This window comes from Micrasema longulum, unplaced genomic scaffold (genome assembly GCF_059751315.1).
Source record: "Micrasema longulum isolate JH-2025_06_02 unplaced genomic scaffold, ASM5975131v1 h1tg000321l, whole genome shotgun sequence".
Classification (NCBI taxonomy): Eukaryota; Metazoa; Arthropoda; class Insecta; order Trichoptera; family Brachycentridae; genus Micrasema; species Micrasema longulum.
Genome location: NW_028277525.1, coordinates 74,043 through 100,517, shown reverse-complemented (window position 1 = coordinate 100,517; position 26,475 = coordinate 74,043). Strand labels below are relative to the sequence as shown.

The window sequence follows — 26,475 nt, the reverse complement described above, 5'->3', positions numbered from 1 at the left end:
CCATAAAGGTAACGCTTTTAATATTTGATAATACAAAATATTTGGTTTAAAAAAACACTAATGTTTCATTCAAAAATACTGATTTATGAAGTATTTATTGTGTAAGATTTAATTCAGTGACTACGCTGTGTTTAAATTAAGACGACGATAATCTCATATACAGAAAAAATACTTGCATTCAATTACTTTGCCTTTAAATAATAACGACAGTTTTTCAGTTCTGAATTTGAAATAGTCTAATTAGGTACGCTACTGTGCCCCCCCCCTTCCTCCAGCATCTCGTACGTTCTACGTGACTCAATTTGAAACTACAGTCATTGCCTTACGTCCGTTGGCGTGGCCGGTTCCCTCCGCTCGCCGCAGGGTTCCAGCTTTCATTTCATATAACATATCTCGCCGCGATGTCAATTTTAAAGGGAACCTCAGTCCAAGACATACTGCAGGAACTGGCCGAGAGGACCGGGTATCCTGTCACTCAGAGAAATGGCCAGAGGCACTTTGGGCCTCCTCCGTTTTGGCGAGGGCCGGCTCCTGACGGATGCGAAGTTTTCGTAGGAAAGATCCCGAGGGACTGTTTCGAAGACGAGTTGGTCCCGGTTTTCGAATCCATCGGGACGATTTATGAGGTCCGGATGATGCTGGATTTTTCCGGGTTCGGTCGCGGATTTGCCTTCGTGAGGTACACTACCGAAAAGGACGCCGCAAACGCCGTGGAAACTCTGAATCATCACGAGATTCGTCCCGGAATGAGGATCGGGGTGAGCTGTTCCGTCGATAATAAACGTTTGTTCGTCGGAGGTGTGCCGTCGTGGGCTAGCAGGCGAGACGTTCTCGGCGTGTTCGGCGACCTGGTCGAGGGTTTGGTAGACGTTTTCGTGTATCCTCGTCTCGACGATCCCGAGAAGAATAGGGGATTCGTTTTCCTAGAGTTCCGCAGCCACAAGTATGCGGCCCTGGCCAGAAGAAACCTCATCCCTGGTGCGACTTCAGGAGCGTTCGGAGGCATCAAAGTAGACTGGGCAGAACCCGAGATGTTTAATGGCGCCGAGATGAAAAACGTAAGATTTTCAATTTTTTAATATCTGCTATAATTACATATTCTCTGTGTCCTAGCCTTTAAAGACTACCTTTCTGCGTGTGAAATAAAACCAAAATTCAAGCCGAGTGCTTTCGGCTCGATGGCTACTCGGCTAAATTCTTGCCTAAAGTAAATCGAGTAAGTAAATAATAAGTCCCCTTCGGAGTGTACTGGTTCGTACCATGTTCGAGGTCCCGGGTTCGATTCCGTTTATTGTAAAGATGGTTCTACCCTGAAATATTTTACGTTCCTGGACTGTCACCTGAAGCGTAAGGATGATCACCTTATCTTCATGTATTAGATGTTAAATCAATCCAGTGCCTAATTTACCATGAGGTGCGGAGAGGGGTAGGTAGGTACTATGGCAGTATGAAATTTCAAAACATGTTGCAATGATTCTCGCTCGTTTTTTACGATATTTTATCGTGTATATTGATCGCTAATTTCAATAATTAATATTATGTGCTAATAACATTATTTATTTAACAAATTTACGGACAATATCCAATTTAAACAAATAAATTAATTATACAACAACAAATAATAGAAGGAATTCAACAAAGAAAAGCAAAGACAAGTTAATACATTTATTTATTTATAAATTTATTGCAAAAAAAATATATACATACTTAATAACAGGGAATCTATATAAAACCAATTAATGTAAAATGAAAACGGAGTGTTCTCTGTTTATGATAGTCTCCATCTAACATGGCACCGCCTGTTCTAAGATGAAGATTTTTTATCTTTAGAGCGTTAGTAGTCCTATACTAATAAAACAATAACATAAAAAAGAAAAACTAAAACTACGTTAATTTATAATAAATATAGATTATTTTATTTACTCTCATATAATTAAAACTACTATAAAACATTATTATTGGTAGTGAAATATAATGGTAAGCTGCGAAAAATCGATTATATGGACGGTTCGCCCCTGATATCCGGTTGGTTTACCGTAAACAAACCAATGTGATGAACTAACAGGGAACAACCTCTGACGTCACACGCGGAGTTGTTCCAGAAATACAATACTTAAAAATCATAGCGCTGATAATACAAGTAAAATTTTTTTGTTTATTAGTCTTATAACAGATAATTTTTTTTTAAAAAGACACTGAACTTCCTCATTTTATGCTCTATTTTTTACCGCGCGCAAGAGAACATTTTTTGTATCCAATTTCCCGTAGGGCTGAACTTCGTCATTTAGGTCCTTTTCACAAAATGGTGTACAAAACAAAAAAAATTATCTTTTTATACCTATCTTTAATTTTTTTTCATATTATTTTATTTAAATACATTTAATGGACATTGACAAATATTGTTTTTTTTATCTATGTTAAACCACATAAGCTCTTTTGGCTTTGTATATTTTTTATTTATACATATATACGCCCAATGGGCATTTTTAAAGACATGTTTATATATAGAAAATTATTATAAAAGAAAGTATATATCAGGGGCGAGCTCTCCCAATAACCGATTATTTGCAGCTTACCATATTTTTTTGAGATCGAAAGTAGTGTTTTATATTACATTATTATTAGGAAAAATATATCACAAAAATAGTAATAATAATAATACATTGCATTTCTTGGGTCAATCAATTTATATAATATTCTATACAGCGAGCAAGCTGCACCTCTATCGACCAAAACTATTACTACCGGATTACAGGAGCTTGCGTGGCCAAAGATAAAACATGAATTTCATTACGTCTCCAAACTCCAAATTTCAGATTTACCTTAAAAAAATTAACTTACGATTACAGTAGGATCTTGCAGCTTTTCTAAATGCAATTTAGTCTTCAACACTCTTTCATAAGGGTTATTATTCTTTAAAATAAAACTGCTTCACTTAAGACAGTGCAAGTGAGATAGTATTATACGCACCCGTTATAATGTGAAAAAGAGGTAACGAATATGTGTACGAGTCAGGGTTGCCAATTTGTGGGAAATTTCCCAAACTGCGGGGAATCTCAACTCGGTTGGGGATTTTGTGGGGTTTGGTATTAAGCGGGGAAAATGCGGGGATTTTCACATTCTACCATTTATGAATTTATATTTAGCTAACATCAATAGTTTGATGGTAAGTGATGAAAACATTTATATTGACATGGTTTAGCACAAAGTTTTTGGTCTTTCGTATTTTGAATATATTGTATACAATTATTGTTTTTTATTATTTTTTTATTTATTTACAATTTTAAAAAACCTTTTACCGTTAGGGTTACATTAGAAATTTAATATTGTCTAGTCATTTTATGTCTCGTCTAGTCTAGTTAGTTCAGTCATCATGTGCTTTTTTAGATTGATTTTAGTAGGTCAATTTATTGTAGGTCGTTGTAGTGTTTAAGTCCATTATGTAGTATTTTTGACTGCCCTTGTTTGTCTTTGCTAAATAGTATTATGTTCTTTTTGTTCAGTTTCTTGCATTTATGTTTCTTCATGTAACTGTTGTAATTGGCTTAGGCCGTATATATGTAATAAATAAATATTATAATGAATGAAATCGTTATTTTTTAATAGCAACACAATATCAACTTTAAATAGTAATTCGGGGATCCCGTTTTTAACTGGAAATAAAAACAATGACAGTCGAATGAGCACATTAGGTACTAGTACAAACGACTGCTTGCGTTTTGTTTTATTATCTTTCAAAATGATAACCCTTTTGTGCAAAAAAATATAAATGGTTGTTAAAAGACGTCGCTTCTTCGTCGATTCTTCCAAAAGTAGCTTCTTTCTTGAGATAATTATGTGGGGAATTTGTGGGGAACCGGGACTTTTTTCCCCATTTAGGTAATTTGATCTACATTTTTGGGGAATTTTGAAAATTAGTATTGGCTACGCTGCGCTGGTACGAGTACATAAAATAGACGTTAGATTAGGATAATACTTAAGTCCTGTTCGGTGGTTAGAGAGTCAATTTCTCGTAAAATAAATCATATTACGAATTGACATTTTAATCCTTAGTATCAGAATGAATACTTTAGTGAGTTTTTAAAAACAAAGATTCGCTAAACAATAATAAAATATACATGAATTATAAAATAATGTTTGAGTTATGATAAAATCGTTATAGTAAATTAAAATTGAATAGTGTCCAGAGTAAATTAAGCATAAAGAATAGTAAAATGTATAACTTACACCGTTTTGTGAATATTAAAGTGATATAAAAATCGATGAAAGAATGATTCTAAAAAGGCAATTATCTATCGTTAACTATCGTTTTCGGCGAGGAATACTTTAAATAATTTAGATTTTATCATTATTTACTAAGAAATAGTGTTTTACTTCAAGCCAAGTTACGGTACCGCGAAACCGTCCAATTTTGCCCGCTTTTTTGCTATTATGTTGATTTTCTCGAAAAAAATGTATGTTGTGCTTTCTTTTTAATTACAAAGAATGACCTTGGTAATCATTGAATTAGGTTAAAATTGTAAATTCAGTCATATTTAAATGCGATTTCAAGCAATTTAAAATTTTGATGACGGGCAAAATTACCTGCATGTTCCTCCATGTTTGCCCGCAACCATTATTTGTTGAACTGTAGCTCATATGACGTTCTTGTCTAAGAACTACTTTATTGAATTATAAATTCAAGGGCAAAATTTTCGTTTGAGCATATTTTCAATGGCTAACTAATAAAATATTCGTCTAAAAACAATTGGGCAAATTTACCCGCCAAACTTTATTTGTTTTCATGCAAGCAATTTATAGGCCTTAGGGTTGTCAAAATCTGGTTGTAACTTAAGAAAAAATAATATATCTTGTTTATGTAAAGAAATGTTTTATTTAAGTACACATGCCAATATTCTTAGTCTTAATTACCTAAATGACATTTTTTAATATCAGGTAGGTACACACATTTTTCGATTTACTTATACCTATGTTGTAAGAAATAATAACTGTTTCAGAAATATAGTTAAGGAACAACTAAGAAAGTTAAAACTAGACATCAATTTCAAAAATTAATATAAATTATTTCGGAATCTTAGTCCATAGCTACGAAAGTGAAAAAATATAGTTGGTGGATAATAATTGAGGCTGGTTAACTCCAGATATGATCAAAAAGGTCTAATATATAAATAAATTGTATACCATAGAAAAAATGAGAAATGCTGCAGAATCTATTAAAAAGAAATACAAGGAATATAAAAACATATTATCAAATGAATTAAGAAAGGCAAAGAAGAATTAAATTAAATTATCCACAATAATGATAATATTTTTGAAAATCTAAAATACCTTATGTTTGCAAAACCTTCATAATAGTTTTAATTTAATTTAAAATAATTATTAAAATAAGAAAGTGACAACCCTAACACATTTTTTCATTTGGGCAAAATTGACAACCCAGAGGGCTCAACTTATGCCTTTTAATTTGCCCATCGTCATAATTCTTGATTTAAGCTACTTACATCCCATAATATAAACAGGAAATGATCTAAAAATCGTTGTCTCTATTATGCAACAAGAAAAACTTACCTTTGTCTTTGCTATCGAGCAGTATATTAAAAAACACAGAGTCATAATTGGCCCGCAACAAATTAGACGCGCACTTTGACAGGTTTTGACAAGCCACTGAGTAAAGTTAGTGACTAAAGCTTCTGAGGGAAGTTAGTGACATAAATCTACTTTCGTCATTAATGTACCAAATTTATCGAAATCAAATGGAAATATATTTTTTTAAAGGTTGATCATAGATTAGACTTTTTGGGCAAAATATCCATCCAGGGCAAAATTGGACGGTTTCGCGGTAGTCACAATTGAGCGAAAATTATCGGTACGCTTATAAATAATATAATTTTATAAATCACCTTTTCGACGATTGAACTTGTATATGAAATAGTCGTGCGGATATGTCGTTGCTTCCTAACGATTGGGGTTGGGGTTCGAGTTCCAGTTTTTTGCAATCATGTTTTTTTTTTCTAAATTCATTTTTTTGTTAATTAAATGTTTGTGTTATAAGAAAATAGTTTAACGGAAACTATTAGCCACTAGTGCTATTTGTTATAAATTATTTATTAAATATTCCAGTTTTTTGCAATTATGTTTTTTTTTAAATTAATTTTTTTGTTAATTAAATGTTTGTGTTAAATTCGAAAATATTTTAACTGAAACTATTAGCCACTAGTGCCATTTGTTATAGATTATTTACCAAATATAAAATAGTCCAGTTTTTTGCAATTATGTTTTTTTTTTAAATGCATTTTTTTGTTAATTAAATGTGCGTATTAAATTAGAAAATATTTTAAGTGAAACTATTAGCGGCTAGTGCCATTTGTTATAGATTATTTATCAAATATAAAATAGTCATTTTTTGTGTGCCATCCACCTACCGCCATAGACATTTTATCAGAATTTTTGCAGCTTACCAATCAATAAACTCACGGCTCACCACTGCTATATACTAATACAATTCAACAATTAGTAAATTAAACTCAACAAACTCATATAATTTGAATAAACAACACAGCCGCTTGCTTACCACATGCGGCGAAAAATTGCTCGTCGCCGAACTAGATAAGCTGCCCGATGAAACTCTCTGTAATCTGGTAGCATTAGCATCTTTGTGCTGAAAGAAGTTAACCCAGAAGTACATAATATGCATTTCATTGGATTGTGAAAAATAGGGTAGTAGCAAATCAACAACACATTTAAAATCAACCAACTAAAATCAATAAACACAAATTAATTGCCAAGTTATTTTGTCCTGAAAATATTCTTCGACTCAATAGTAGCTCTTTCCAAAGAGCCTGTGCTTGACAAAATCTTTAAAATTCTTTGTTGGCTATGCCTGAATTTCAAGAGGTACCTTGTTGTTGAATCATATGCAGTTTGTGGCAGAACAATAATTATTATATTGCAGCCTAATAATGGTCACAGCTAGTTTATCACCAACGTGTTTTTGAACGTACATTAGATTTTCTTGAATATATTGACAGGTGACAGTCGATATGCTAATATCTTTGAACTTATCTCTGAGCGACTGCGGTTCGTGTTGTATCGGTGCAAGAGTTATTAAACATTAATTAATTTATTTATATATACGCCCAATGGGCATTTTTAAGGACATATTTAAACATAGAAAATTATTATAAAAAAAGTAGAAAGACTCAATGATATATAGTAGTATATATAGTGATATATAGTAGGTGTTTATAATTGAATTTGATTCAGTGATTGTTTGAAAGAAGACAACTTGCTATCAAAGAAATCAAGACTGGTATGTTTGTTGGCAGACCTACGAATTCTGGGCATAGGGGAATGAAAACCATAATTAGTTCTATGGTTATCGGTATGAAAGAGGTATGTTTTGTCTGAGGTTTCTAGTTGGGATATTTAATTTTATTGAGCTCAGTAGTTCAGGCGCATTAAAGAGTGAGTTTAGAATTTTAAATAGGACTAGAAGGTCGGATTTATTTTGACGGTCGTGAAGAGAATATATATTTAAGGTAGTTTCTAACTCCTTATACGTACATTGGTCCCTGGATAAGCCCAACCTCCAGCCTATCTTTCTCAACAATCGATGTTGAACTGATTCAATATTCTTGATGTGAACATCATAATATGGAGACCAGATAACAGAGGAATACTCTAGGTGCGGGCGAACTAGGGAACAGAAGAAAATTTTAAGGGCATTGATATTTTTGAAGCCAGTTGTGCTTCTGTTAATAAATCCAAGAAGTTTTAAGGATTTATTGATAACATGTTCAACATGAATTGTAAAAGAAAGTTTAGTGTCAAGTATAATACCTAAATCTCGTATACTAGACGCAGATAATAATATTTCGTCGTTCAGTGAGTAGTTGTATATGATTGGTTTTTCCAGACAAAAAAATCTCATAACCTTGCGCTTACTTAAGTTGAGATGTAGATTATTGGATGAGCACCAGGTGCTAAAAGACAATAAGTTAGGTGAATAATGACAATATGAACAATACTTTTATTGTTTTTACAGGTTAAAGTGCTGTACATAAGAAACTTTTCTCTGGAAACATCCGAAGAAGAGATTAAAAGTTTTTTATTGAACTACCTCTCAGCCGATGACATTACCCATATTAAAAAAATTAACAATTTCGCTTTTGTGCACTTTTGGTCCCGGAGTGTGGCCGAAGATGCGATGAATAAGATTAAAGATAAAACATTCAACAACCGGATGCTTGAGGTCGTCTGGGCCAGACCCAGGCACTCGATAAACAAGAAAGTAATTACTGGCCAAGGAAAGTACTCGGCGGACGTCGAGCAAAAGAGCACAGAAATATTGCTGCAGCTATGCAAAGAGTGAGTTTTATTTTTATTATGTAAAGATACACATTAAAAGAAAACCTATCCTAAAAAACGTAACTCCGAGGCAAAGAGCCTTGCGTTGAAACATTATTATATATCCCCAGAATCCTATACTTATGAGTTTTTACTGCTTTTTTTTCCTACTCAAATATATTTTTTTATCCCTTTTTCTTTCCTAGGTTCCTCTTTCTCTCTCCTTCCAAACTCGTTATCTGATCCCACATTCTTCATCATGTAATATGTATTTTATGTTTATTAATGTTAATATGTGCAAACCTTATCTCCCAATTCAAAAACAGCTGTTATTTTTCATTAATTAGGTTTTTTTATTTTTTTAACATATGTATGTATCTTTTTATATATATTTATGGTTTTTTAGTTCAAAATTTTGACCCATCTATTTTTTTGACCAGTCTATTTTTTTTTTTGGTTGGCTAGAAGATATTGCTTTTAGCAATAAGTCCGCAAAGTAGTCCGAAGTTTTAAATAAATATAATCAATTACAGAGAACCAATTCATTCTCAATACATAAGAAATATGTGTTACAGAAGTCGTGTTAAACAACAGTGCGCTTACTTTAAAATCATAAAAAAGTAAATGAACCCATTAAAATTGTTTAAGAATGTATTAATTTGTGATGCTTGTACCAAGATTTAACTATCTGGAATACCTCCCACTACAACAGTGCTACTAAAAATGAACTTATTGATACATACTCAATAGATTTAAAATATTCTTTCTAATATACTCGCACATACAAAATGATACGCCAATCCTTAAACCACTCTTACACACGTTCGTCTAATAATAATGTCAAAAATTAATAAAATTGAGCGGGAATTTCATACTCATTATAAAACAAAATAATACAGACTAAAATGGATACAAAGTCCTTGGAACAATATGCTTCTTTCCCCCCTCCGGCAACTACACGCCGACCGGACCATCTTCTAGGAATTTAGCACAAACATGTGTTTGCACATGTGCGATACTGCGACATGCAAATATCTACTCTGTTGTGTCAATCAATATTTCCGCGTGCACAATAAAATTTTAGAGGAATTAACAGATTGCTTTTTTTTAACCTTAAATTTGTGTTATGATTATATTTTTTCCCATCGTGAAACATTACGCGGCGACATCATAAATGCGCGCGGCGAAAGTGTGTCTAAGTGGGGGAATTATTGGACACAGTCCGATGCATTCAAATGTGACTCTACGCTCCTTCTGGACTATTCTTAATTCTATGGCCGCTGATGTTTATTTATGTTTTTTTTTTATTTAAAAATGATTATGTTATAAATTTGCAGCATGTTACGCAATTAAACTTTTCCAAAACTATGTTTTAGATATATTTCAGTTTTCATGCAAAAAATAGGGAAATATCACTTTTTTTAACATTTTTAAAGTAATAAAGATCCATCAAATACTGTCCAGTAAAAAATTTTTTTTGCCAATTATTAGTAGCATAAAAAATACTTTTGAATTTGTAATTTTGATTCCCGAAAAAACGGTCATTCCATTGGCCACGCCCGTAATACGTCACGATTCATGTTTATTTGTTCCTGGCCATTCAAATTAGTTTAAAACAACATCATGAATCTTGACATCACAACAACCAAGGCCAAACACGTTGCATTTTCCTAGCAACGTAATTCTATTAAAAAAAAAAATTACACTTATGTATGAAAACATTTCTCCACTATATCCATATTGATTTTGAAAATACAATTAATTATTCTAAATCCATTTCATATATTTTTATCGGTATTCGTAGTATGTGATATTTCCCTACTGAAAATAGGTAACTTAAAGTTTTGCCGATTGGTGAATTGGCTTCCCATAAACCAAAAATCAATCACAACTCTCTATCATTGGTTGATTCAGAGTAACTTGTGGCGTCATTTAAAGAAGTTCATTATTTTTAAAAAACATTTTTATCATTCATAATATTTCATACTTTTTTAATAAACTTCGCTTCAATGCTCTGATTTTTAAGACACGTAGAAAACATTTTTCAAATCCAATTTTCTATAGCACCGAACTTCCTCATTGCTGTATTCGAAATGCATAATTTATAACCTTTATTTTCAGTTGCTTTTGGGACATGCCGGATTATACAATCATTTATAATCCACTACAAAAAACATATGTGGTGTCACTGACACTACCCAAAATAATTTCACCCTGTAATAAAGAACTCTACATGATCGGACCATTTTGTATCACAAAAAATAATTTGGTGGATGCCAAAGAAGAGGCTTCTAGCATGGCTATGGGATATTTGGTGGTAAGGGAGAATTTTCAAAACCTATTTTATGGCAAGACAATTGGCAGCATCGCATATATTATTATAATATTATGTATTTTCTCAGTATAAAGCATTGACATTTTGGGTCTTACTTATTAGATTTTATTATACTAAGCTTTTACTATGGAATAACTCTATCCAGTATAATAAATCCGTCAGCGTCTCTGTGTAGTGGTCAGCGCGTTTGCCTACCACGCAAGAGGTCTCGGGTTCGATTCCCGACATGGTTGACATGAAATACTTATTGTGTTAATACTTCAAAGTCCCTAGACTGGCACCTGAACGTAAGACTGATCATCTTACCTCCGTGTAACAAAAAGGTAAGCTGCGATTGGCGTACCAATGCAGTCTCCCATGCACCATTAGGTGCGGAAAGGGAATGATGATGAATAAATAGCTTAGCTCAAAACATACCAATATCAACCTTTTTTTTTTTTGCAGGACTTATTTCGCTCACAATAAGGAAACAAGAATGTAAGGAAACTGAAATCATCACGTTTCTAATGACTTCTTTTATTAATCAATCATTTATTAATATTTTGTAAACATTTATTTAATAATTCAAAATAAGTAATAAGTATCTACTTTAAAGTGTGCCTTTCTAGATAAAAAAATAGCTTACTTTTAATAAGAAATATATATGAGGGTTGATTGATATGCTCCATCTTGTATGCACTCCTTCCAGCGATGCTCCTACATTTTATACAGCTTCCTAGTAGAACTTTTGTAGGACCCCATCTACATGACACATGACATCATTGTCGTCCAAAAATGTCTAATTTCTGGAGACTAGATCAGGTGAGTATTTGGGCTGTTCTACTAATTCAAACCCAGCTTTGTAAAAAGCAGCCATTGCCACTTACTCCTCGAGTGCTGGAGCATTGTCCCGATGAAACAGCTGTCCCTTCCCAGTGCAATAGTCTATAGTCGGCCGCCTGTTGTAACTTAACAGTTGCCGGTTTTAACTTGTCACCCGGTACTTGCACGTAGATATATTAGGCTACATAATGCATACGCATCAACTCCAAGCAGGTCAGTGGAGGATATCAATCAGCCCTCGTATGTGTTGATATACCTTTACACAATTTTCAATACAAAACAATATTTCAACATCCAGGGGACTGAATTTTAATTCCAACACATCTTTATAAGTGTATATTTATAATATTGGAGAAACTGTCAAACTCTTTACAATTGAAAAAGTATTCAGACATATTTAATATTTTTGACAAACAACCGGGTAACTTAAAAATTTTATTGCCACAAATTATGAATAGATGAAAATTTGAAATTTTCATCAAATAATTTTCTGTGACTACTTGAAAATTATCAATGTATGTGTATCAATGATTATTTTTAAATGTGTAATCAAAAAATATTAGCGGTTTTGCAAGTTAATATCTAAGACAAAATCGTCAATGGCAATCCATCACCGCACATCCAGTCATCCAGTTATGCCATTCGTCAGTAAATACATATATAAACATTGCTAGTAAAAACAAAATACCACATTGTGCTTAATTGTAAAATAAGATATATATTGTCATAATTTTACTGAACATGCATAAAAAAAATTCTCTCTAAAGTGGTAAAATTTGTCTTACGCATTTGTGGATTTCCGTCAAATGCTAAATGACTGATGCACTATAAAGCCAATTTTACAGGCGAGTCAATTAAAATGTTTTAAGTGAAAAATAAACTTAGTTTATTTACTGACGTCATACAAGTGGGTTTTTTATGTAAATGCCAAAATGTACATCCAATATCCATTGAGTGTCAGCTCATATGATGCAGCTGAAATTTCTGAAAAAAAAAGTATATATTATCACTCAATTTGGGTAATAATGGCACATCAGTCACATAGCTTTTCACGACCTTTGAAATATTTGTAGTTTTTCAGAGTTATACTGTTTGCCAAAAGTACTTAAGTACAAAAGTATTGTGACCATAAAAATGTTACTTGTGCTAAAATCATTTGTGCATGTTATATATGTAAATATATGAAAATAAATTATATAAAAATGTTATTTATCAAAGCATTTATTAAAATAACTACATTATATAAATCAAAGACAAGGGAAGAATATATATATTATAATTAACATTTCCAATGACAAAATCAAAATATATTTTTTCAAAAATATCTTAAATACATGGTTTTGTGTATCTAATTCAATTTTGATATGTTGTAAATTTATTATAATTTATCCTGATTTTGTGACAAACTGTAAATTTTGTGTAAAACTACTAAACATATAGAGTTGTTTAAATCAACCGAGCTTTATTTTTAAAATTCAAGATGGGTAACATTACAGAAGATTGTGTTATATTTCCACATATATAAATAAATTAATGTTGCCATTTCTTTCAAATTTTAAATAAAAAAGATACTAATAAAATATTACACTGTTTTACTGTCAGTTATGTAGAGTTAATCTGCAAATTCAGAAGTTTTGTCAATGTTTAAAGTTTTTAAAACTAAATTGTACTCATAAATTTAAAACATGTTTTTTTGTGTACTTAATCATTCCTTCTTATCAAAGTTTTAAAGAAAAATATTGTATTGTAAATACCGTATTTCTTCAATTATATTCTCACATTATAAGATGCACCCTTATTTTTTGAGACAAAAAAAATTCCATCTAATAAAAACTTTTTTATAAACTACAAAGTCCTACAATCCTAATAAACAGAATTAAAAAATGGCATATTATTCATGTACTATCACCATCAGTGTCTGAAATTTCTTCAAATACAGTGTCAGTTTTTTCTGTATTACTTTTCGACGAGGCATTATCTGCGTTTTTCATACACAAGTCAAAAATGCCATAATGTTTTCATCGACATTTTGAACAGTAATTAGGGCAAATTTTTTTCGCAGTGGAAATACGGTAATAATCATAATTATTATCATCAATACTTTAAATTTATCATTGTTGAAAAGTTTGTTGAGACTGGTCCCTAATAGATATATTAATATAATATAAGCATTATTGTACAGAGTAAAGATATAAATGTACATATTGCACACCCAATGTAAGACTATTACAATTAAAAACATGCCATTCTGAGATAATTAATGCAAATTGAAAAATTCTTAATTTTTTATTAATTTGAGCATTGAAATCCATTTGTTTCCTAATACAAGACAACTAAAAATAGTATAGTCTAAAATTATCTTTAAGGGTAATTTTAAAAAATCATGACGATAGCGCTACAGCCCATATCGATGTTTGACCTCCTACAACTTTCACATCTAACTCCGACTGTCCTCAGGCGCTGTCTTCCAATTCGCCACCTGGAGAAGCTGCCCTGCATCCTTTCTCACTTCACTCTCTTACTAATCTCCTTCCACCTGCTCATTAGTCTTTATTATTAAAAATAGTTGTTTTGGACTTTTGACATTAATTATAAATATGAATTTAAGCATCAAAACTGCAATTTTTTAAATTTTAATAGTCATACATTGAGAGTGCCATGTATATTTTAATACATTTTTACTACAATATCGCATATACATAATTTCAGTGCAGTTCAGTGCTGAAATAGGGTGTTTATTGCCAAAAAAAAAAAAGTTCGTACTTGCAATACGTGTTTGACATGTGTAAATTACAAGAAAATATTCCTAGCAGCTTCTCTAGATACAAAAATACCTGTTCTAAAGCTACATATATATTTTATATATATAGACTATACTAATATATTATAATTATTTATCAAGTACCTACTTTATTAAGTTACAAAAATAATAATTTTCATGTTATGTGCAAAAGTGATATTTTTGTTCTTTACTATTTATACAAATATTTATTTTGAGAAACTGTTGGGTTAAATAAAATATCACACAATATATCAAATAAAATATATGCATTGCGACAGCAATTAATGCACTAGCCCACCCTACAAACATGTTGAAATTATATATCACCTATTTTAGAACCAATGACAATATTACTAGAAAGTAAATTATTCAATTATTGAAAATTGCTGACATTTTAGTTTATCACGAGAACAATGATTGTTATTTGTGAAATTTAAACTGATCATTAAATTTCAAATTGTCGGTTAATCAAAAATGTCAGTTACATCCTTGATCGCCTTTCCCTGAGTTTGTACAGCCTCCTCCAGCGGCCATATTTTTTTGTTTATGCCACCCAGTTTTTCTAGCTTATTGTCACATCAGTGTATTTTAAATGTGTACAGTATTTTTTTTAAAAACGGAATTGCATTGTCCAGTCGTTTTTTAAACTATATTTAGAGAGGTTTTACATATTTCTATTTTATTTTTGTGTGTATTATTCCTAAGTGTTTCGTATATATTTCAAGAATTTTTTATCGCTAAAAATAAATTATTTTTTAAATTTTCAAAAGTGTTTTATCTTTTTCTTTATATACAAATATATATTAACATACTACAACACAGATGAAGAACATTTAAGAGAAAGCAATATAGAAGTCTAGGCTTATGACCTGTCATTGGCTGGTTTAATTGGCCACATTTAAACACTAACATTCACCATTCTGCCCATATTTGAACATCCATATTCCTTCAATTCTTTCATCTGTTGATGTTTGTGAAGTTAAAAAGCTGAAACCTTTATTTATGCGAGTGAGATTCATTTAATTGAATTATTTCACCTACATACTCAGCAACGCGGAGGAGTTCACCCAATGTTATTTCCTCATGCCGTGTTGATTTTGCCACTGAGTGAAATGGCCAATATGATGATTTAAAAAAAGGTATTGTAAAAATATGCTACCTTAGGACCCTAGTTACTAGATACCCCCTTCCGGAAGAGTTAAGAGGGTATGCAATGGGAGAGCAGCATGATGAACAAGTATTTAAACATATTTTTTTCTGTCATTTTCTTGCAGATGCCTCCCCAGTATTGTGCGAAAAAAACAACTGCATTTTGGACTGATTAAGTCCAGCTAAAATTGACAAAATTGAGGTCTTGCATTCCTGTTTTTTGCACTCAAAAACTGAACTGATTTTGTTTTTTGAGAATATAAATTTATTTTTCTGTGTTGGTACCTTAAGACTGCAGATAAAACTGGGCGCTTTTAGGGGTTTCTGGATTGTCTTTTTATCTATAGTGTGTAAAAATCATCGCTCTAGTGCCATAATTCAGGGAGAAAATACGGGAATATGTTTGTACGAAGAAAAGTCAGACAACGTTTCCTAGAGCTGCGCTGCAACTGTGGAAAGTAGAATAGGAGCTGGGTTCATACGAGGACAATACAATAAACAAGACATTGAGGGGAGACCCTTTAACCCACCATCCACCCGCAGCTGTTATAGATTCTCTGTGAGCTGCGCATAGAGGAAAGTTATTGTAAATATTCCTAAGGAATACAAACTCTATGCAGATTACTGAGGGGGGAGGAGGACGTATGGACAGAGGCCAACATGTCGTCCCCACCCCTCAGGATCCCCTCAATGCCTGTTTTTTTTTTATTCAAAAATAAACAAGACAATATTTCATGTTTAATTTATGTTTATGTCCTGTCCCGGATCTGTGAACAGCCTTGACCTTGCAGGACAATTTGACCGTAGTTCGCGCCAGAACGCTGCAAAAATGAATACACAAGCGCATTAGGAGCGAGTTTGCAAAAAAAATATTTTATACCATGATGTGTTGTAATGAGGAACTTCAGCCCTACGGGAAATTAGATACAAAAAATATTTTCGAATGCGCAGTAAACATTAGAGCATTAAATTAAATTGCAAAGTTTTTTAAAAATCTATGAAATTTTTTTTCAATAAAAACGAACTATTTTGAACGACATCACTAGTTTGTATGAATCAACCAATGATAAGAGAATTCTGGAAGATTTCCGGTTTACTTACCGTCAACGGACCAATCGGCAGAACTGACGGAAAAGAAGCAGAAGAGAACTTGAGAAATCACACCCGGAGTAATTACAGAAATACAAAATTTAAAAAATCATAGCGGTGGTAATACGATACATAAAAATCTACTTTTTTAAAATTTTGACTTAGTTCAATAAGTCTATTAACGAATAATAAAAAACCAGGACCTCCTTACCGTTAGAGAATGAACTGAATAATAAAATGGCAGTTTTTCGGCAGAAAAATGCTTGGGACCAACACACAAGCGCCGAGCGAATGGCTGTTGTCCTACTTTCCCACTACTGTCATGTCCGTGCATGTTCACACGAGGACAATGCGGCCCCGCAGTTCTGGAGGTAATTAATTTTCCTCCGGACTCCCATTGTCCTGTCCTCCAAATTTCTGTTCACACGAGGATACTAAGTCCGATACTGGGAAAAGACGATATTGTATTATCCCCGCGTGAACGCTACTTTTAATGAGTCAATTATTTTTCAATTAAATTATTTTGGTATTTTTCGTTTTGAAAACTCAAACTCCACAATTAGATTGATACAGCTTTAAAAAACACATCTAATAATATTAAAAACAAAAAAAATAAATGTAAAAAGTAAGGTTATTAAAAAGCAAATCTCGTTCTTTTGATTGACTCTTGAAAAAAGTCCAATTTCGATTTGTGGCCTATGTCAATGACAAACCAAAAAGTTTAGGAATTTTTAGATAGGTACGAGTATTCTACGTTCTACGAGTACCCAGTTTAATAAATATAACATAAACCTCTAGAAAAACGCATAAATTATTCATGAAAAAGAGATTTGGAATTTTTAAAAGAAAAATAGTGTTATGTGGTTAGATTATTGCCTTAGAGTATAGATCTACTCTAAAATTATTGCACAACATAACATTATATTTATAGTATTAAAATAACTCGACATTTTGAATTTGCGTAATTTATATGTGATTTATATGCAAGATGTTTTTTTTAATGTTGACAGTGTAAAATTAATGTGCACCTAACGTCATCGACGAATATCGGGAATATATTGTTTACAGCTGTCTATTGTTTTGTGCTTGTGACAGATCATAACCGTAATGGACTGATTTCCTGATTATTCAGGTTCTGAACTAATGGGGTTAATCTGTTATGGAGGGAAAGGTTCGAGAAAATTATGATCAGTATCAAAAGAATTCTTTCTGGAAGAAAAACAATCGCGCAGTTCCCGGAAGATTGAGTCCTCGAAAAGAAGGTCGCCTCGGAAAGGTTATGTCGGGTTCGTCGTCTTTCCAAGATTTCCAGGAGTCTGTGAACGACGCCTGGGACGCGGGAGATGACGACATCGTGTGCGGAATGGCCGATACTAAAATATCTAAAGTTATATCCCTTTCGGCGGCGCTAAATGTTATCAATTCGCACCGCAGCGAAGCTAAATCGAGTGCCGTTAAAAGTGAAACAAAGAAGGCGGACGTGTCTAAAACGGTAGATAAAAGAAAGGATTCTTCTCCGAGCTATTCTAATCCTTCCATTTCTCCTACTGCTCCCATGCGCCACTATCCAGGAAGACCGAGAGCCATCAGGTTCCCGACTTTAGCTGCTAAGGAAGAGAACTTTGAATCCAAAATAGAGAGATTCAACCAACTGAGGGAGTCAGAGGTGCTAGATCTGAATGAATTGAAACAACTTTGTTGGTCCGGCGTACCTGTTAAGGTAAACTAAGTTGCCAATTTTACAGAATAGCACTTTCTGTTCATTTTTTAAAAATATGTTAAAACCGTCTATATGTATCTTGACAGCCAAAACATGTTAGTTCGGTAAGAACATAAAATAACTGTTATTTATATAGCATAATGGATCAGTTTATACAAAATAATTTTAATTTTGATAGAAATTTAAAGGCAAGACCAAGTGTCATTGATGTGATGTCTCGCTATCTGTTGATTATCGGCTATCGGTTGTTACCGCTTAAATGAAACAGGAAAAGGAAAACGACTTAACTGCCTAGCAAATAAATGTAAAATGAGGAAGAACCTTCCTCAACTAACGTTTTTATATTTTCATGAGTAACAATCTGGTATCATTTGTTTAAGTTCATAATAATTTATTCGAAGAAAAAGAATTTAACTAAATGCTCAAATTTCTTATTATCTCTTGTTTCACTTGTCCCCTTATTTCCGTGTTTATATGACCTCTAAACACGGAAATTTTTCATGGTTTACAGTAGAACTCCGTTTATCGGAACTCCAGTCACCTGGATTGCCGAATATCCGGGCCGTTCTCAGGAAATAAAAATTAAGGAGATGTTATAATATCTTGCAATTATGTTATTAATATTTATTCGTCAAAGATTTACTTTGCTGGACATGTTTGACTAAGTTCTTAATGTGATTCCAATTCGCTGTATTATTTCAAAAGCATCCTTGCCTTAATTTAGTGATTTATCCAACTATCTGGATTTCTGCATATCCGGATAACGTCTGGCACTCATTAATCTGGATAGTTGGAGTTTTATTTTATTTTAAAGAAAGTTATTTGTTTTAACTTTTCCAAAACAAATCTAGCTCATTTTTTAAGTTATCGAGACTACATGTTGAAACCAGCTTTAGTGGCAGCTTATTCCAACCATCAACAGCCCTATTGCTCAGGAAATGCTTCTGTAGGTTTATGTTGAATCAGGTTTTCTCCAGCCTGAGACTGTGGGCTCGAAGTCGAGCATCTTGTTTTAGTTTGAATGTGGAATCCAAATTCGGGCAGCTCTAGTGACTGTTGAGTATTTTTTTTGTCTCTATCGAGTCACCCCTTTCTCGCGTTTCTTGCCATTTGTGAGACCGAGAGTTTTCGGTCTCTGCACATACGGAAGCCGTTTTAGGCTTTGTGACTAGTCTTCGGATCCTTTCCATCATGTTGATATCCTCAACAAAATAGAGATTCCATATCTGAAACCTGTATTGTCAGGTTGAAATCGGATTTGTATATTTTCAGTAGCATATTTGGCGTTATTTATACGTGTATGAGAAGACTCTTTAAATAGAGAAGATATAGAATATAAAACTAAAATTTGCTATCGCTCCATAGATCCGAGCGGTAACATGGCGCTTACTGTCCGGCTACTTGCCCGCTAAAGCCGAGCGGAGGCAGGAGGTCCTGGAGAGGAAACGCCTCGACTACTGGCACCTGGTGAAACAGTACTACGAAGCGGAAAGGGACGACGAGACATACAGACAGATTCACATCGACATACCGAGGATGAGCCCTCTGGTCGCCCTGTTCCAGCAGATCACCGTCCAGATGATGTTCGAGAGGATCCTGTACATCTGGGCCATCCGCCATCCGGCCTCGGGGTACGTCCAGGGGATCAACGATCTGGTGACTCCGTTCTTCATGGTGTTTCTGCAGGAAGTTGTGCCCATCGGAGACGACCTCGACAATTGGCAGGTGAACACGCTGAGTGTGGAACAGCAGCGGGTCATCGAAGCAGATTCTTTCTGGTGTCTTTCCAAATTCTTGGATAGTATTCAGGATAATTACATATTTGCCCAGTTGGGTATTCAGCATAAGGTAATTTCAATAACATTTTCATATTTATTTCATTTAAACTATTGATCTACATATAAGGGTGGCTATATTGCCGTAAGACGATTTCTTCCTACCTACCCAAACCGTTAGTTAATATTAATTTAAGTTAGAATCTACATTATACTGCGAGGAAAAGAGGGTGCGAAAGTGGGAAAGAATGAGAGGAAAAGAAAAACTCAATAATTCCAATGGACATTTCAGTTGTGATTTAAATGTGAAAAATGAAGTAGTAGTAGTATAGTCGGGTTGTGGTCCCGTGGCTAGCGTTGCGGACTCATGGATCACAGGTCTGAGGTTCAAGCCCCACTCTACCCTAACTTGATTTCCATGTTCTAATAGTGAGTTATTTACGACTCGTTGAAAATGGCCACCAAAATTTAAATATTTGGGCAAATTATAAGAGCGCTAATATTTCTTTTTTATTAAAAAAAAAAAGTCTCTGAAGTTAGTGGGTAGATTATTCCACAATTGAGCAGCTACTACTGTGAAAAGGGAGGCAAAGAAATTAGAACGATGAATGGGTATTGAAAGGTTTCTCTCGTTACTTGAACGAAGAGATAGCGCATGTTGTAAAGGTTGGAAGAGCTCTCAGATAAACAGGCCGAGTGGAATTATTAAAATTATAGTGAAGAAGTGATAGAATGTGAATTTTTCTTTTATGCCTGATTCTGAGCCAGTGTAGTTGCGTGCGGTGTTTGGTTGTGCGGTCAAATTTGCGAAGATCAAAGATTTAATGTATACATATATTCTGCGATTGTTCCAACTTATTTATTAACCCAATCCCAGCGGGAACTATCTTTAGACAGTCTGAAAAATCGTGCCCCGTACGCGGCAACTGTCTTTAGACATTTTCGACTTTACAGGCTGATACTTTGATAAGTGCACGATAGATGGCCAAAAAGTTTGTATTGAAATATTCTCTGAACATTTGTTGATGAGTGACATCTCTGAATAACCCCTAGGATTATATTTGTTAGTATTATAAAAGATTCCAATCAGAGCGGGCGAAAAAATGATCAACAGTTTTAAAATTCACGCTCGGCAATGACCTCGAGCCGTATCTCGAGTGCCGTATTTCGTTATCTCTATAGAACTGTGCGTTGATCGTGTTATTGAATACATTGTGTTACTGTTGTACTGAAAAGATGTAAGAATTGTATTTGTAATAATAACGACTTTAAGTAATAACTACTATATCAATAACATTAAAAACCTCATTTTGTTTAGTTCGTGTTTTGTTTTTCTAAAAATATACATTATTTAAAAAATAATAAAAATAATCATAATATCTCAATATGTCAAACCGATGTTAAAGTGATGAGCAGATTTGAGAGGGACAGATTTTAAAGTAAGCGAGAAAAGTCTTTTATGTTGAAAACGATTTTTGAAATATTGTTGTTTCCATATATGCCACGGAAAACTCTTTATTAATTTATATGTAGAATCTTAAAATCATAAGTACAAGTATTTTTATTTTGACAATAAAAACAACATAAATATGAGTTTCGCTTCTTGCGCATCTTGAAATTTGAACCGATGCGATGTTAAAAAAATTAATAAATCAAAATTAGGACATAATATTTGACGAATTTTGAACAAACAATAAATTTGTTTATTGAGGTATATTATAAGCAAATGCGTTCAATATATAATCTTAGAACGTAAACACTAATAATTACTGTGCTTAAGTGTCTTCGCGCTGTGTGCCATCAACACATCCATAAACATGAGTGAGTACCTATAGTATGATGCTAGCGCTCTGTTCACAAATCGGTTAGAACACTTTTATTTGAATGGTTATGATGTAATTTCTTTCTGTACACATAAAAACTTATTTGATTATTGAAGTTAAAATATTTGGGAAGATAACTTAACAATAAATTATACGGATAAATGCCTTTGTCTCTTATAACTAGACGATTTAAGAATCTCATCCGTGATTTTTAGGGCTTGAAAATATGCCGCCGCGTACGGGTGTCGACAAACGTAATCTATGCTTAGCGGTGAAATAGTTACGGACTGGAAGAAGTGACTAGATTTAAATACAATTTGATAAAAATACCTCTTGATTTTGGAGTGCTATGTTGCCAATACGATAATAATATACATTTTTTGTTGTTGCGTCCCAGGTGAATCAGTTGAAGGAGCTGATCCGCAGAATAGACCTGCCACTGCACCAGCATCTGCAGGCGCACGGTGTGGACTACCTGCAGTTCTCCTTCCGCTGGATGAACAACCTCCTCACGCGCGAGCTGCCGCTCCCGTGCACCATCCGCCTGTGGGACACGTATCTGGCAGAGTCGGATGGCTTCGCCACGTTCCAGCTGTACGTGTGCGCTGCCTTCCTGCTGCACTGGCGCGACCGCCTTCTCCAGGAGAGAGACTTTCAGGTATCCATCAAATCCCAAAGTTAAAAATATCCTATGTCGTCGGGGATACTAAATACCGCGTAATTATTAATTTATTTTTTTCGCATGGGATCCTAAAAAGCATTCTGTTAATATATTACTTAGGATTTTAACCCACCAAAAATACCGCTATAGTCAAAACCTAACGGTTTTTAGACCCTATAATGAATATATTTTATTATTACTGGTTATAGGCAGGCAGCCTTTGCTGATGCGCCTATATCTCGTGTACTGCTTTTTGTCAAAGTTCTTCTTCCTTCAAAAAAGCATCCAAACGCTTTTTGAACTAATTGACCTAAATGGAATAGACAACTATAGTCCTTAAAATATAGCATTATTAGAATGACAGTTGTCAGAAAAACTGACTAAATAACTTTGTAGTAAGGTCTAAGGAGTGATTTATATTGACACACAAAAAATCATTCATATTTGGTATGTTAATTAATTTTTTTAATACAATGCTTGACATATAAATCAACATGAATATATAAAATCAGCTTTAAAACTAAAAAAAAACTAAATTAAACCTAATTATTAACGACGTTCTTGCATGGTTACATAATTTTGCAAAAATATTAGAGATGGAACAAATTGATTAATGTAATTTGATTGAATAAAAAAATAGTTAGTTTGATAATGTTCACAAAAAAAGTATAAATGTCTTATTTTTTGTTGAATATTTGTATTTAACACCACTATAATAGGCTTGTTTTTGCGTTTTTGTATCAATTTTCGGAAACAGAGTTTCATGTTTGCATGAAAAAACTGATAAAATCGATTTGATCGGTACATGATCAGTGATCAGTAATTTCCCAACACTATTGACATTAGTTTGGCAGCTGTCATTTTAATCTATAGTCCATAAAATAGAGCTACTATAGTAGTGAATTTCTTTAAAATATTTTTACAATACAGAAAAAAAAACTTGTGTAAAAACTTACGTATTACAAAATTAAGGACTAATTAAACAACACAGATGCTTGGCGTTAGCCTTACTCAGTATGTACTATTTTTGTACATGTATTTGGATATTACGATATACATATTGATATCTACATTTATTCATTTAGTTTTTTTGTTCACTCATAAATTAACTTTCCAAATGTATGAAGTAAGTATCTATTTTGAAAAAACTTACCATTTCTACTTCAGGGGCTCATGATCCTGCTGCAGAATGTCCCCACCCACAACTGGCAGGATCCTCACGTAGGCGTACTGGTAGCCGAGGCCTACAGACTGAAGTTCGCGTTTGCCGACGCTCCCAACCATCTTCAGAGTCCGGAGAACTCCACGCCCGCTCAGAGCGCCAGTTCCAGATGACGTGGATGCAGCCTTCCGCCTAACATTTCTGTCGTCTGATTGATGATGATTTTTCAGGGTTTCATAGCAGGATTCATAGAGGTTTTGACCTTATTCAGGTGCGCGGTATTGACTAAGTGTTGTTTAAATGTTCTGGTAAATAATTACGTAAGTATGAGCAAGGGTACTTGAATATCAACCTAACCTCAGCAGTGCAAAATACAATTTAAAATGCAATCATGCCTTAGTTTGAATGTTTATGAAACATTTTCGTAAAAGTAATTTAAATAAAATTAATGTTATTTTCAAATGAAAAAAAAAAATCTAAACACTTTATATTGAATAACCACAAAGTTAGTACTTCAAATATTTATTTTTTTATCGCATTTGCATTTGTTTTAATGCTTACGCAGACTAGTAAGTCCGAGTTTTCTTTTCAAACTGTGCTTAAAACATATCCGTTCATAGTTTGAATGAACATTTTAATGAGTTAATATTTTAAACTCAACATTTCTGATGAGTCTTAACTTTTTAGACCATTCAAATAAACATAATTTTAAGTATTACAAATATTTAAAGCATTAATTTTGTCATATTACAACAAAGATGAAGGACATTTTAAAGAAGGTAATATAGAAGTCAAGGCATCTACAGGGCTTATGACCTTAATATAATAATATAATTACTTAATTTAATATAATAAAATATTGTTGATAAATCCACCTGGTCCATGAAGAAGTATAGAAATTGAAAAAATAAAAATTTCAGGCGTTGCCTAGTATGTAGGTGAAATAATTCAATTAGATGAATCTCACCCGCATAAATAAAGGTTTCAGCTCTTTAACTTCACAAACATCAACAGATGAAAGAATTGAAGTAATATAGATGTTCAAATATGGGCAGAATGGTGAATGTTACACAGTGTGTAAAGTGGCCACTTAAACCAGCCAATGACAGATCATAAGCCCTGTAGATGCCTTGACTTCTATATTACCTTCTTCAAAATGTTCTTCATCTCTGTTTTAATATGTTAATGTTAACAGCTCCCCAGGGAGTTGAATCCAGTCCTTGTCTACAAAAATTTGGACAAACTCAAAATATTGTTCATTAACTTTGTGGTCAAACATTCTACTAAATGTTAGTAAATATTTGTATATAACCACTTTCTGACATTTCTATGTCTACCGGTTTCGAGACGTACCCGTCTCTCTGTCAGGACACCAATTAAACCATTATCTCCCTCTTTTTTCCAATTATTTATCCTGCAGCATAAAATATTTTCATAACCTAACCAGTGCGGGTTGCCTATCAAAACGCATGTCGTGTTGGTTTAATATTTTTGTGCAACAACTATGGTGAAGGTGTATAGTGGGTTTTGCATGTTGGTTTAATTGGTGTCCCGATGAAGAGACGGGTACGTCTCGAAACCTGTAGACATAGAAAAGTCGGTAAGTGGTCATATACAAATATTTAATAAATTATAAGATTTATTTACTCCCATACCTACCATAATCAAAATGCGACACATTTTTTTTTAAATTACTGGTATCCCTTAATACTTCTTTATTTTTTCTGGTTAAGTTGGTAGTCTGCATTACATTACACAGAAAATTTTGTTTTTAATTTGTCAGCTGGTTCAATTTATTGTCCTTCTAAATTATATTTAAGTCAAGTTTTAAGTCTACTAAACTAATTTGGTAAATAAACATTAAATTTCTAAAATATAAATGAAAGATATTTGTTGTTTATGGTCTCTTCAACTGCCCATTTAAATAAAAAAGCATTCTGTTTGTGAGTTGTACATATGTTGATATTCAATTACTCTTATTATTAACTATTTGATTAATTTTTGCCAACACGAATAATCTACCAAAACTTCAAAATATCAGCAATATTTAAAAAATGAATGCATGTTCAAACTTAGTATTTGACACCACATTTTACTATGAATGTTGCTATGTTATAATTTAACCTAATCTCCTGAACTCTGATCAAAATGTAGCAACTTATCCGTGGGTGACGATACCCTTTTCTACACCGAAGAGGTACTGACCGTCTCCGCGAGTGCTTAGATTTTGTATCGCCGCAAGACATTTGAGTGATCGCAATTGTAATTTGTGAATTGCACCGCACACTTGTTAGTTATTTACGTCATACAAATCTATCGCGCGCAACTGTTCGAGTGAACGTTGCTCTGTTCAAACCATCCTCCCCGCGAGAATGAAGGTGGGGGACCCCAGTATAAGGTGAGTGTCTGTCGTCATTTTGTATTGGAGTTCGGAGCATATTAAGAACGCAATCTGTAAAATATATAATCCCGTGAACGAGCAACCTCTTGATCGGTGCCTATCCATCTTCTGGTTGGAGGCGCGATCACAGGTTAACAGACTGTTCAACCGATACCCCGTCTGCTTAGTCTCAATGAATGCCCCTAGCTGCAGAATTAGCTTTAATCCTCTGTTATCTGAACATAGATTTAGTAGTGTTTTTGAACTTTTCTTTTTGAATCATGTTATTTACAGCTTGAAAACAAATATCTGTACCTCAGAGGCAGACGGATGCAAATCCAGAATTTGATGGAATGACATTTCGATTTTTGTATCCAGTTTATGATCATGTTCATTGATTTTGAAGAAATGTTAGTCTTATAATGAAAGAA

General features: G+C 33.3%; 2 protein-coding genes across 2 annotated transcripts; both read left to right on the top strand.

The window, feature by feature from the left end:
- The first annotated feature begins 347 nt into the window (after nucleotides 1-347).
- LOC148282519 (putative RNA-binding protein 46) lies at nucleotides 348-11,217 on the top strand. The gene is made up of 4 exons (XM_088224931.1): nucleotides 348-1,058; nucleotides 8,045-8,367; nucleotides 10,468-10,663; nucleotides 11,126-11,217. The coding sequence occupies exons 1-4, from the start codon at nucleotides 402-404 to the stop codon at nucleotides 11,144-11,146; spliced, it is 1,197 nt and encodes a 398-aa protein (XP_088081057.1). The 5' UTR covers nucleotides 348-401; the 3' UTR covers nucleotides 11,147-11,217.
- A 6,138-nt stretch (nucleotides 11,218-17,355) lies between these two features.
- On the top strand, nucleotides 17,356-24,036 carry Tbc1d22 (TBC1 domain family member 22). The gene is made up of 4 exons (XM_088224930.1): nucleotides 17,356-18,243; nucleotides 19,609-20,091; nucleotides 22,239-22,499; nucleotides 23,670-24,036. The coding sequence occupies exons 1-4, from the start codon at nucleotides 17,683-17,685 to the stop codon at nucleotides 23,835-23,837; spliced, it is 1,473 nt and encodes a 490-aa protein (XP_088081056.1). The 5' UTR covers nucleotides 17,356-17,682; the 3' UTR covers nucleotides 23,838-24,036.
- The last annotated feature ends 2,439 nt before the right edge of the window (nucleotides 24,037-26,475 follow it).